Raw genomic sequence first — 14,145 nt, 5'->3', positions numbered from 1 at the left:
CAAAAGAGTGCAAAGTATGCTCGTCGCACCCACAGTAAGGGTTGGATCTTTACAGTTGCACCCTTTTTTCTAACGACCCGGAAGGGTGCAAAGTATAATTGTCGCACCCATGGTAAGGGTGGTATCGTTAAAGTTGCACCCTTTGTCCGACTGCTTTACAGTTTCATGTTTTGATTGCTTTAAAAGGCGCTGATCAAACTTTTTTTTCTAGGGGGGGGGGGGGGGGGGGGGGTGGGCACATTTCAAAGGGAAGCTAAACATTGTCGACGAAAAGCCGCCAACGACCTAACTTTGCACTACAGTTCCGGCATCTCCAACTTTAATTATAATACTCAGATGTGTCTTTCACGGTGCATCTGAACCTCCTTGCTGTGGAGTCACATTTGTCGTCTGCATGATGTTAACATCCTGATTTTGCTAAATATATTAAAAAAAAGAGAGAAAGAAGGCTTGCTAAAGGAGGCCAACTTTCAGCAAACCCGCTCGCACAGTAACGCGATGATATAATATGCCACATATTTTTACCAACGGAGCATAAACAGCAGGTTTAAGCTTAACTGGAGTCATACAAAGCTGAGGAGACCGAGTTCAACACAGAATACACCACTGCTGCGCGTAATACTTACTTGCCATAATACGCACACTTTATCCGTTTATATATGCCATTTCAGCGAGCCTCTATTTGGAGACAGTAATGCTTAGCACTTCAGCTAAAATAATTGAGTTATCAGTTTATGAGGGCGCAAATAGCAATCATAGCCGCGTATCAAGGCTGCATCTGTCATTTAATGGAAAGCTCGAATAGCTCATATCATTTTGAAAGCACGCTTGATTGATCTACTGCAATGTTGTTCAACAAGTCAAAGAACACACCCTTACAACCTTGCACTCGAAGGAGTTGCAACACCCTTGCATCCGCAAATTCAGCTCTCAAATTCAAATTCAAATTCAGCTCTCAGAGGCGGTCTCGGATGTGGACAACCACCTGCTCCATCTCTGGGAGGCCCGGCATTGCTTCGTCCGTCGGTGGCTCCGGCAAAAGCACAACCGGAAACTTAAAGCTCGCATCGCCGAGCTCACTCAACGAGCGGCTGAGTATACGGCCCAACTCGCCGACTCCAACTGGGTGGCCCGATGCAATACGGCCGCGCGGCAAATGTCCAGCCGGAACACGTGGCGACTCTTTCGCGCCCTAATTGACCCAACGCAAACACGCACGGAAACTCAAAAACACCTCCAAAGAGCAATACACAGCTTTCAGGGCAACACAAATCAATTGGCGCACAAGCTCCGGGACCAGTACTTGTGCACCACCCAGGACTCCCGTGGGCCGGCGTACTCTTATGCAGGTTCTGAGAACGTTGAGCTGGATCAACCGTTCCAGCTCCACGACCTGAAGGCGGCCCTGGCAAAAATGAAACGCGGCACCGCTCCGGGTCGGGACAAAATTACAGTCAAATTGTTAGCCAACCTCCCCGACCCAGCATACCTGTCTTTATTGAATTACATTAACTCAATCTGGCTTGGGGAAGTGCCACTACCCATCGAGTGGAAGACCGCCCTGGTCACCTTCATTCCTAAAGCTGGCAAGGCCATCAACACAGGCAACCTCCGCCCCATCTCTCTGACTTCCTGTGTGGGCAAACTCATGGAGACGATGGTACGTGACAGGTTGTCCGAGTTCATGGAATCCAAACACCTATTCGCAGACACCATGTTCGGGTTTCGCCCACACAGATCTGCACAAGATGTCCTGCTACAACTCAATCGGGCTGTCCTCGACCCCGTGGAATGCCCTCACAATGACAAGGTCGTACTCGCCTTGGATTTGAAGGGTGCATTCGACAACGTTACCCACGAGATCATTCTCACCCACCTCTCTCAAACTAACTGTGGCAGAAATGCCTTTCAATACATTCGGCAATTTTTAACCGACAGACAATCTTACATTCGGATCCAGGATAAAGAACATGGCCCTTTTCATTTAGGAACCAGGGGTACACCCCAGGGCGCGGTGCTCTCTCCCCTCTTATTCAATTTGGCTATGATGCGCCTACCAGCCCAGCTGGGCGCTGTCGCCGGTGTGCAGCATGCGCTGTATGCTGATGACATCACCCTGTGGGCCACGCAGGGTTCCCTTGCAGACATTGAGGCTAACCTGCAGGAGGCGGCGACCATAGTGGACCGTTATGCTCGCCGCTGCGGCCTCCAATGCTCCACCCAAAAGTCTGAATTTGTGCACATACGCCCCTCACCAAAGTGCACAGCCAAAATTTCATTGTCTCTCGAGACAGGTCCAATCCCTGAAAATATCGAAGTCCGGGTACTGGGGCTCTTTATACATCAAGACAGACGGTCAGAAACAACATTGGCCAAACTCCGTCAGGTGGGGGACCAGGTGGGCCGCTTGATCCGCCGGGTTTCTAACAAGCACGGGGGGTTACGATGTAAGGACGCCTTGCGGCTGGCGCATGCATTTGTAACCAGTCGAATTCTATATTCGACTCCATACCTTCACCTGCGGAAGCAAGACGAGGATGCACTCGAAGTCATCCTCCGCAAAATTATTAAGCGGCCTCTAGGCCTCCCCGTGACCACCTCCAACAAGCGCCTCCTGGGGCTAGGCATGGTGAACACATTTCGGGAGCTCCGGGAAGCCCACTTGACTAACCAATACACACGTCTCTCGAAGACATCGTCGGGTCGCCGCCTCCTTGCCCGACTACACATCCAACACACGACTCTCATGGAAGAGCGCGTACGTATTCCATCCCAGTGGAGATGCGCCCTCCACGTGCGCCCTCTTCCCGCGAACATGAATCGTGAGGACCATAATGGCCGGCGCCTGGCGCGGGCGGAAGCCTTGGCCCGCCACTATGGATCGAAACCCGGCGTATTCTACGTGGATGCCTCAGGCCCCCACCATGGGGGATGGTACACAGCCGCAGTCGTCCACCAATCCAAAACAGTGAACGGCCTTACTTTCCGAGCCCGTGACACAACACACGCGGAGGAGGTCGCCATTGCGTTGGCTGCATCTGATTCCAATTCAAAAACAATTATTTCCGACTCGCGAGGGGCATGTCGGAACGTCGAGCAGGGCTGGGTACCGTATCTACCCTACCGCATTCTTCAAAACAGCGTCTACACCGGTGACCCCGCGCACCGGCGTATCGTTTGGGCTCCCGCTCACATGGGCCTTGAGGGAAATGAGGCAGCTGACGCCGCCGCCCGCGCGCTCTCTCACCGGACATTCCCCTCCGACCCTGACGATCAGGAACTCGAATTTATTCCAGCTTACACCTTCAAAGACATCGTTTTACTCTATCAATCTGGCCATAGTCTTTATCCCCGCCCGTGTAAAGGTCTGTCAAAGGCGGAGGAGCGGCTTCTGCTCCGCCTGTATACTAATATTACTTTGCTGTGCCCGGCAGCTCTGAAACACTTTGACCCTTCTTTCTCGGGCAGCTGTCCGCACTGTGCGGAGAAGTCTTCGGACATCTACCACATGGTGTGGGCCTGCCCCTCCAACCCTGCTATCCCCCTCACCCCAACCCAACCCGGGAGGACTGGGAGGCGACCCTGCTCGGCTGCTCTGACCTGCAGGCCCAACGGGCCTTGGTCGCGCGAGCCTGGGCGGCGGCCGATGCCACTGGGGTCCCGAACTAGGGACCTCCACCTAGTATTTGAAAGGGCTGGCCCCCTCTGGGTCAGCTCATGCATAACCTCCTGTATTATACCTGTACATAAATGTTTTCCACCACCACCACTTTTTAAGAGTGCATGGATACATTAACGGTGCTAACGTGCTCAGCGCACCCTTTTTTTTTTAAAAAAAAAGGAAATATAGGGGTGTGGAAATTAAGGGTGCAGTCATTAGGGTTACACCTTCAAGGGTGCAAATGTTTTTACTGTGCACTTTATTCGCAACTGGCTCGTGCAACTGCGACAGTACGCTCTGCGCGCGCGTGCTCTGCACTTCATCACTGCATTCTTTCAACTTCGAGGTACGCAGACGATAACGCCGACCCAGAACCATTTGCGCCAACGCTTCAATAGCGCCGCAATGGCTCAGTGGTTAAGCGTTCGGCTACTGAGCCAAAGTTCCGGGTTCGCAGCCGGCCGCGGCGGCCGCGTTTCGACGGGGGTGAAACGCAAAGGCGTCCGTCTGCTGTGCGATATCAGTGCACGTTCAAGATCCCCAGGAGGTCGAAACTATTCAGGAGCCTTCCACCCCAGTCAAAAAAAAAACCATTGGAACCAATTGGATTTCCAATGGGTTCCAATTGGTTCCAATTGGACGAGTTCAGTTTCCAATTGGTTCCAATTGGAATGGTGTTCCAATTGGATGGTCCAAATGGACTGTCCAATTGGACCATTTGGGTTTCCAATTGGTTCCAATTGGAATGGTATTCCAATTGGATGGTCCAATTGGACTATCCAATTGGACCATTTGGGTTTCCAGTTGGTGAGCCCAATTGGTATTACCCATTGCATCCAATTGGTCCGCCCAACTGCACCCAATTTATCCAATGAATGTTTGCATGTTTGACGAAAAAGGTACTAATATGGTACTTACAATAAGAGCTATCAGCAGCTTAGCCTAATAAATTGTACTCATCACCTACACCACCACTGGAGCTGAAATTAAATTAATTAACTGCGCTCAGTGGGCAAGCATCACTGGCCCCAGCATGAGAGCCTAAAAAATTGGGTATATAAGTTGGAGCAGAAGTGTGTTCTCTGGATGTACATATTGAGCTAATATATGCTACTAGTGCCTGAATGTGCAGTGTTGCTTGTGTGTGATGCATGTGTGTGTGTTGAGTTTGATTTCCATAAAAGCATGTTAATTTCAATTCCGTAAAAAAATGTTGATTGGCACTAGGCAGAGTGTCTTCCTGCAGTCCTCATAAATGAGTTTTTGTTTTTGCACATTACAATGTGTTAAGTTGTAGAAATATTTATCCAAGATCCTAGAGCATATTATTCAAACCTTTAGCTACCTTTCTCAATGAACGTAACATATTTTGTGAATATTTTCTGGGTGAAATAACTGCCTGGCCTAATGGGTCCAATTGGCTAGTCCAGTTGGATCCAATTGGTCGGGGGCTAAAAACACAACTGGAACCAATTGGTTCCAATTCGGAAGTCCAATTGGAAGCAATGGGAATGTCCATTTAGTTCCAATTGGAATGTCCAATTGGTTCCAATTTTTTTTTTTGACTGGGACTATACGTCACCTCTTTTTTCTTACACTTCCACCTTCTTTCCTTTCCTTACGGTGTCGTTCGGGAGACAATTTTCTTTTTCGCCCACTATAATCCGTCTATAGGACACTCATGCCGGGGCAATGACGCAGTGCAGTTATTTAATTTCAACCGCAAAGATAGCGCTCATGAATAGCTGCTGATTCAAAATGTCAGGTGTCAGAAGGTGCCAAAATGCTCAGAATGAAAAGCCAATGCTTGATGCTAATTCAGAAAATTTAGAGCGTGTAATTGACCAATTCTTTAATTGATACAATTGAAAAAGGTGAAAAATGTGTTCAAAGGTGTGAAACTGCACAGAATTTCTGGAAAGTCTAACCCACTGTGTTATCACCTCTTATCCTTAAAGCGGAGCTCAAGGGTCCTTTCCAATTTTTAAAATTCACATCGCACAGTACCTGGACGCCTTCCTAGGAGGAGAAGGAGGGAAAACTATTTGGTAGAAATTAAGTCAGCCACTCCCGGGAGTCTCCTTAATTGTACAGGAGCCTGTTAGCCACCCTTCTAGCATGGCCCAATCAGTCGTACCCAGTCGGCGGGCTGTGTGATCAAAACAGTGACCTCCCAGATGAGGGGGTGGGGTGGAGGTGTGAATGGGAGGAGTGCAGAGAGGATGGGTATCCCCAGAGGTTGAGGGTGCGTTATGTCATAAGAGACGGGCTTAATGAGGGTATGGAAAAGAGAGTGTCAGGATGATGGCATAAATTAAGTTACTGACTTCACAAAGCTTCGAGGGATGCACGACCCCCCTGGTCCGGGACTCCACTGGTCACCGCCGCCACAGTGGCCCTTTCTGCCAGCTCACACTGTCACTCAGATTTATTGCTGAGCAGTGGCTTCTCACTCCTCACTGATACGTACTGGCAATAGGTGCTTTGGGTACATGTGATTGAGCGTGTGGTGTGGTGGTGGGTAACTGGCGCACGAGAACGGCATAGTGATGGACAACTCACGGGTCGCATAAATGCCACAGACGCTTTAAAAACCTACGTGTTCTGACAACACTGTACAACACTGCCATTGTACGGGAGAGCGCTATCGGAGCTTTTGTTACTTTCGCAGCAGGCTTGGTGCACAGCCGGACAGGACTGCAGTGGCAAGTGCGCGATCCAATCTGGCCATGTTCACAGTGTCGCCACATGGATAGCCGCGTACGGCCTCCACTGCTCCTCTCACGCCTGTTCCCACCTCTTTCCATTGGTGTTAGCATTGCAGCAGGCTAGGTGTTGCCATAGTTACGCGAAATGGTGCAAAAGAATACGTGAAAAATGTGTAAGACAGGTACATACTCCTTCCTACCTCTTGCAAAAAGGTCAGCACCACCCCATATACGTAGTTCGAGTACTCTGCGAGGTTTCACTCAAGGAAACATTCTACGCCTGTCATGTGAAAAACTCTGCCGTTGTGACCACTACTGGTCGGAGATTATTATGCTCAGCAATCGGCACTCGCACAGCTTGTCCTAAGGGTGGAACTTCCACTAAGCTCTAGACTTACTTTCAGCCGCGTGATAGATCAATAGACCTCTTTCCTCCGTGAACTAGGTAAGTGTGCAATCAGTGAACCCTGTAATGGCAGTAAATGAGCTTTGAACGAATAAAGCTCAAGGTCCACACTGAGCTATGTGCACACAAAAGTGCTCATGGCAAACACAGTGAATTCAGTGAGCCACAAATGCACAAGAAACAAAGTCCACGAGCTTTATTAAAGAGTATATGTACAAAAACCTCCCATCACCACGTCATGTACACTTAGTGCTCCACTGTCATACACTATTTACAATAAAGACTACAACACAACTCTCTCTGAGGCAAGACTTGCTGCATCAGACAGCAAACTCAGTGACACAGTGATAAAATTGAAAGAAATTAAAGTCCAGTTAAACATACTGATGTGAACTTGTAGCATCACCCAGGCCAACAGTGATGCATGTGGAAACCACAAAGCTTGAATAAAAAACAATGTATGTTCCTAAAAGCACTCTATGTTCCTCATGACACAAAGGTTGAACAAGCCTTTTCTAACAAATGACCACTTCAAGCACTATTGACGAATGGCACCTTGACATCGCACAATCCTGAATACTGAAAAAAAAAAGTACCAACAAAGATGCTTTGCATTATACCCACAAAGAAATTGAGCACTGCAGAATGAATATTCTCATCTTTTCTAACTCTGTAATTACCAAAATGCTTCTTCCTTTCCCCTTCCCATTATTACATGAAGAAACATTGAAGTGTTAACTGCAAGTGCCAAATGGGTTTGTGTTGGTCTTGTGTTGAGCTCCTTGAGAAAGCGTAAAACACAAAATGTATAAGATTGCACTCTGGTCCCTGAAAGCCACAGGATGATGTGGTATATAGGTCCAAATAAGGAAAAGAAATTGTGAAAAAGTAGACTAATTCTTAATGCTGCCAACCTCCCACCGATATATGGTCCCAAGAAGAGCCTACATCAAGGTGCCCAAGAGAGGCTTTCTTACACACAGAGGAAAGCAGTGGAGTTCTATGATGGGTACCCCACATCTAATCAGTCAACTTAAAGCTAGAGGGCTGTTTGCATTAGGCCTTGACTATCCTAGAAGGCAACCATATGTCAGTTAACTGGCTTGTCACAAGACGATGATCCAATCCAAAAGCGTGCTTGATGGCTACGGCGCTACTACACTGAGGCTAATGATATTGATTGATATTAAAAGCACCGGGCAGTGAAAGCTTATGCTTTTAGGGCACCTGCAAATATAAATGGGGGTGCTGTTGCAATAGCCTCTACCCAAGTTATGAAAGTCTAATTGACAGTACAGTATGATTTGAAATCTAGTGGCGTATAGTGCCATAGAAAAGGTAATGCCAAACCAGTTCACAGCAATCTCAAAGCTTGTCTGGTGTGTGTAATCTTCCAGTGCACACGCTATACTGTTACACCTATTCCTCTTAAGGTCTGGGTGGTGTAGAAAGTGTAGAAACGTCAAGAAGCAGCCGCACGAATCATTTCATTCTCTTTGAGCCTAATGCATGAACTTAGTTGTTAGACTATAATTGCAAAGTCAATTCAAGTTAGTAAAAGATTATCCTCTGAAACCTGAAGTCAAGAAGAAAAAGTAAACATTAAAGCTAAAGTATGGATGTCCACAAAAGCATTTCTTTGGCAGTTATACTGAGCACTGAGAGAGAGAAGTCTCTGATTGTGTGGCATGAAAGCTAAAGATAGAAGTGCAGGCCAATGTATGTCCCATCAACTTGCACCAGCTACAATGGTGTTGTAGCCCACAGTCACTACTTTGGCAGGCAAAGATATAAAGTCAGAGCAAAATGCTTGCTTGAGGTCCGTAGTTAGTTGTTCAAGAACCGGAAAATAAAAAGAAAAATTAGCACAGAAGTTCGATACAAAAATAATAGTTAAAGCCCACAACTATAGTTTTTTTTTGCTCTTTTCCGTCTTACTGCCCTATTTTTGCATAGTCTTTGCCACAATCTTCAGCAGAAACATAAGCACCTCCATTGAAAGACATGCGTAGAGGAGAGAGAAGTGGGAAGACTGTTGCTCGAAATGACCTAAGCTGAAAGTTGGCACAGAAGATTTTCGTTTTTTCTTGATGCCATAATGCAGCATTGGAGCATTAACTTTTTTGATCTTTATCACGGAAGATGTAGCTCCAACCTCGACCAACATTCACAAGCTTCTAGTTCAAACTGCTAATTATGGAACTGAAAAAGAAACTAACTGCTTGATCTTCCAGTTTGCATTTCCTAACATTTGTGAGACTGTGTACAAGCAACTCTGCAATGCCTTTTTAACCTTTCGGTAGAAGCCTCACATTTCATGCATTTTTTTTAGCAGCAGCTGAAAGCTAGCTGCAGTTTGATGCATGAATGCTGATTACAAGGCTTTCCATTGGTCCTTATTTCTTTCATAGCAAAATGCTCGAAGACCAGCATGCATTACTGAACGACTTGGTAAATGCTGTCAATTCATTTTCTAGCAACCATATTTCCACAATACTGAACCTCCACACCGGCCAGTCTGAAAATGCTTGTTCTAAAATCTGGAGAAATCCTGACATAAGTTATACTATCAGCGTGGCCAGAAGCAAGAATTGGTAAAAGCAAACATTTCTGAAAAAAAAAAAAAAAATGTGACCTGCAAATGAACCATGTCTGCAGACCTACGCTTTAAAGAGAGCTTTCAGCCCACTTTATCGTTAACACCAATCCTGTAAGAGACAAAACATGAATTGCGCAGGCAACCAAATGAGCTTACTCACTGTAGCAGAATTTACATCTTCAAAGTTCAGTCTTTGAAGCTTCATAAAATGTGTAATGAACTACTACATGCTTGAATTAAACTGCTAAGATATATATTTTCTGCACTTCAACATGGTATTTTGTCATCGTCTATATAATCTTAAAAAAAAAAAAAACTTTCTCGGCAATAATATGCAATTTGTTAATATAGTTTGACATTGAGTAGAGACTGCGATTTTGCCCACATTCTGGTAGCAGGAAGCTTGGTGTCACACTATACCAAGACACAATACATTTCAGTGAAAGTGCATACATTCAAAAGCATGTGGCAGTTGTTGCTGTTTTTATGATTTCCAACATGGGCACTAGGGGGTACAAAAACTGGCATCCATCCTTCAAAACCCCACTGGAAGAATGGGAGCAAAATATACAAAATACTATGCCCACAGCTTCATAAGGCAAGTCAGGCACACAATGTACAAAGGTTGGTTCGGAGCTGTTCATGTTAGTTATTTACAACAAGCAAGACGGCACACAACAGTAGTGCTGCCATGCATACACTGCACAAGTGCTTAGCCTGGTTAGCATCACGATTAAATGCTAAAAGCAACAAAAAGGCATCATTATTCTGGCAGTAAATGTAAAATTACAATAAAGATACAAAATAAAAACAACTGTTCATGGAAACCTACATGAATACTGTTTGTCAATAAAAACAACAACAAAGCATACAACAAAGAAGTCTATTTGACCACTAAGTGGGTTAATAGGGACTGGAAAAAGACTTTTCAGGAAATATCATCCAGCAGGATGGTTTTTTTGTACCACCCTTCATCAAACTCTTTTCTTTTTGTATAGACTGACCACTGGTGCCTCAAGCAGAAATGCACCAAGATGTATTCACTCAAGTTGGCAGTAGTTAACGGAACTTCGAAGCATGAGGTCTTAAGAATAACAATGACATACTAGAATGGCTGTAGCTTGGATGCTGCTGAAGCACATGAAAAACACCCCTAGGATCAGTGTTCAAAGGAACTCTGCTAGACATCATTATATTATGTTGTTGCATACCATGAGCAATATGTCAGTATGCTCAGAGTCCATAAAGGAAAACAAAATACTGAAATGAGACAAAACGCAAAGCATTTAGTATTCAAGGAAAAGCATTACTATCTTTGTCTTTCAGGGAAATGAGAATCCCAATGATAAAAGAGCGACGAAAATGACATTTTTAAAGCTTCTTTTGATGGCCCAAGGAAAGGTCACAAGCTAGCAAGCAAACTTCAAAATAAAGAGGAGAAATGGCCTGCGTTTCACCTACAGTCTGATAATGTAACACGAACACCAAAAAAATGAAAGACTGATCATTACTAAACATGCATCTTAACATGGTCAGCAAAAGTGTGATGGAAATGCACAGAGGTTAAAAAAAAAATACTGACAGTTCAAACCTAAAAGCAACAAGACTGAAATGATTTAGCCAGGGTGGAAGAAGCCTAGACCAGAGGTAAAAACCAGCGACACATGAAGACACCATGGCAACTGTAAGGATTGTAGACTAGTCAAACAGACACACGGTGAAGCTGCCATTGCTACAGAGCTATGAGCGATTTGTTACAACAGCAGACAACTCATCCACATTGGCATGCTATGAAGAGAGTTGAGATGGAGGGATTCAGTGCACATGGCAAGCAGCCATACTGTTGGTACGTGCCGAACCTTCGTTGACTAACCTGCCTGCACAGCACTGGTCTAATGCATGGCATAATGTGAGATACACACGATGGAAGAAGTGTTCCTGCATGAACGGTGAAAAGAACAACAAAAAGAGCTGCTGCTGCTGCTTAGGAGGCAGCAAACACCAAACACATAAAATACACCTTGGGCACATTCAAAGTGAAAACCTAATGAGAGCCTTACAATCTTAAACCTGGTATAATTATATGCCGTGGATTAAGCTCAAGAATACCACTTGCAACAAAGCGTTGTAAGGAGCTATACCTGCTTCTTCTCTGAGGCCGCAGAAAATTAAATGGAGGTAAAGCACTGGCCTGATTCCCAGCCACATGGCAGCGCATTGCAGACACTTGATCTGCACTGTAATATGTGTACTGTGCCACAAGGCATGGAGGCACTATCAGTGGTGGTGTTCCGACCACTGCCAGTGATGCAGAACGCAGCTTGAATACCACAGCACTTCCAACGCATTACAGGTGAGTTCTGTCACCAGCTGTCTGCTTTATATAAGACAAAAACAAAACAAAAAAATAGACAGGACATATACACACACATACACACACACGCATGCGCATTCACAAGCGGGGGTAAAAAAAAAAGCTGAAGCTGGCTGGAGCACACACACACATCCACTGGGTAAGTCACACTTCACAAGCAGGCAACGTTTCCGACAGCCGTGTGAAGAAAGCGCAATAAAGTTTGTGGCTTTTCTCTTTCCATAGCTCGTCGGCAGCCCGGAGACGCGTTCTAGCTGCATTTCAACAGCCCGTTGGCAAGTCTCCTACACTGCTGTCCGCATTCACAATCCTCCGGATGTGGCACACGTGCACCACGGGGTGGGAGCCTCTCATGCTTCCGCAGTGGGGGATGCTTCCCGACCATCAAGGGTAAGGGACAGCCCTGCCGCTCGCCGCCGCAGGAAGAAGTAGAGGATGCCGGCCTGGGCCATGACATCCACGGTGCTCGTGGTGAGCAGGTCGCTGGGGCTTTGGCCCACTGCGCCACTGCAGGGACGGATTATGGAAGGCCCAAACACCGTGGCCAGATTGTGCAGGGACATCTTGTTCTGTGCTTCATTGGAGTTGATCCTGTTCCGAGCAGAGCATACATGTATGAATTGGGGGGGGGGGGGGGTCATGTGATTGTGCTTTTCATGCTTTCCATTCTGTTTCACCATACTAACAAAGCAACAAGAGCCATTATACGTAGTGGATGACGATGTCAAAAAATTGGTTTTCAGATGTCCCTGGCTTTCAAACCACTTTATTTATTGTCCCACTGCTGCTGGATTAGAGCACACAGTGTCAGATGCAGAGCGCAGAAGGCGCACAACACTCTCTTTTGACATAAACAGTGGTGTCAACACGGAGGCCTGCATGATATGCTCATCACGTGCACATTCTTGCTAGCGGCGGCAGCAAACAAGAACCTGGTTGTACTGCGGGAAAATACAACCTGTCATGAAAACTAGGGGTGTGCGAATATTCGAAATTTTCGAATATATTTCGAATATTATATTTTTAGTATTCGAATTCGATTCGAAATCGAAGTATTCGTGTTGTTTCGAATATTCGACCCGACACGAATATTCGTAACTAGCCGAATATTCATTGTGAGCACCGGCGTGCATTTCGGTCCGCAAGCCCTATCGACAGATATCTAACAACATGGCGGCGCCTACACGGAAGGGAAATTCTTTCTTCCTCCAAGGGCCATGCCGTAGCTGACTGCGCTGGTGAGCTTTTTTGTGGCTATACCTGCGAAGCTGCTATGGTCAGAGCTGTGCACGAAGTACCTCGCAGTACGTGCCAGGTCATTTCCAAGTGAGAGGGCATTTTCTGTGGCTGGAGGAGTCGTTTCAGTTAGAAGGGAACTACTTTTGTCTGACCATGTGGTGCAGCTGGTTTTCTTTCCCGACAACCTTCTACGTCATCCCAGCAACTCACTTTTGTGCTGATGGTAAGCTAGCCTTAATCAATGCCGTGTACTAGCCATCTTCTCTGATATTTCCACTCTTCTAAGAATAATGTTCGAGACTTTGATACTTTTTGTGCAGCCACACACACCTTTTGTATTCATTTAATCATCGATGGTTGAACTGTGATGTTCTTGGGTGCCCAAACAAATGTTTTGTAGTGATTAAATGCGTCCGTCCTTGATTATTCGATATTCGATTCGATATTCGGAACTAAATATTCGTATTCGATTCGTATTCGAAAAATTTGATATTCGCACACCCCTAATGAAAACTTTCACCGGCATGTTAAGAGGCAACTAGCATAGTTAGTGATAGGCTCAAAAGCTTCACATAAAAACTAGCTTCCAGTTGGGAGTTCTAAGTGTCAGAAGTAGGAACAAGGGACATTGGTAGAAAGTTTCTGTGTGCGCATGTGAAAGGTTGGTTGGTTGGTTGGTTTATGGGGTTTAACGTCCCAAAGCGACTAAGGCTATGAGAGACGCCGTAGTGGAGGGCTCCGGAAATTTCGACCACCTGGGGTTCTTTAACATGCACTGACAACGCACAGTACACGGGCCTCTAGAATTTCTCCTCCAAAGAAATTCCAGCCGCCGCGGCCGGGATCGAACCCGCGTCTTTTGGGTCAGCAGCCGAGCACCATAACCACTGAGCCACCGCGGCGGCGCATGTGAAAGGCTAAACGAGAGTAGCCGCTAGGTCCCGTCACTTTTTTTTCCTGTTTGCTTGGCCACAGGTCAATTTAAGTTCTGAATTAAGTTGCCTCCATGGCATGGCCACAGTGTGCTAAGGCCTTTCGAACAAAGCAAAGGCACAAAATGCCTGTATGCAGCTCGAACTGCTCACTGAGAAGCATGAGAGAAGAGAATGCATCACATATAGTGTGTGTTCTCTCTTGTTATGCTGTAAATGGTATAAA

At 46.1% G+C, this 14,145-nt stretch overlaps 1 protein-coding gene across 1 annotated transcript in view; it reads right to left on the bottom strand.

The window, feature by feature from the left end:
- Nucleotides 1–6,956: 6,956 nt before the first annotated feature.
- The window catches only part of RhoGAP1A (Rho GTPase activating protein at 1A), a 149,155-nt gene continuing 141,966 nt past the window's right edge, over nt 6,957–14,145 (bottom strand). The window contains exon 23 of the mRNA XM_089574751.1: nt 6,957–12,339. Coding sequence (XP_089430877.1) covers nt 12,099–12,339 — 241 coding nt within the window. The 3' untranslated portion in view covers nt 6,957–12,098. The remainder of the gene's footprint in view (nt 12,340–14,145) is intronic.

Source organism: Amblyomma mixtum, chromosome 2, assembly GCF_055824585.1.
Source record: "Amblyomma mixtum isolate Tamu chromosome 2, ASM5582458v1, whole genome shotgun sequence".
NCBI classification, from domain to species: domain Eukaryota; kingdom Metazoa; phylum Arthropoda; class Arachnida; order Ixodida; family Ixodidae; genus Amblyomma; species Amblyomma mixtum.
This window is presented reverse-complemented; position numbering and strand designations above follow the sequence as displayed.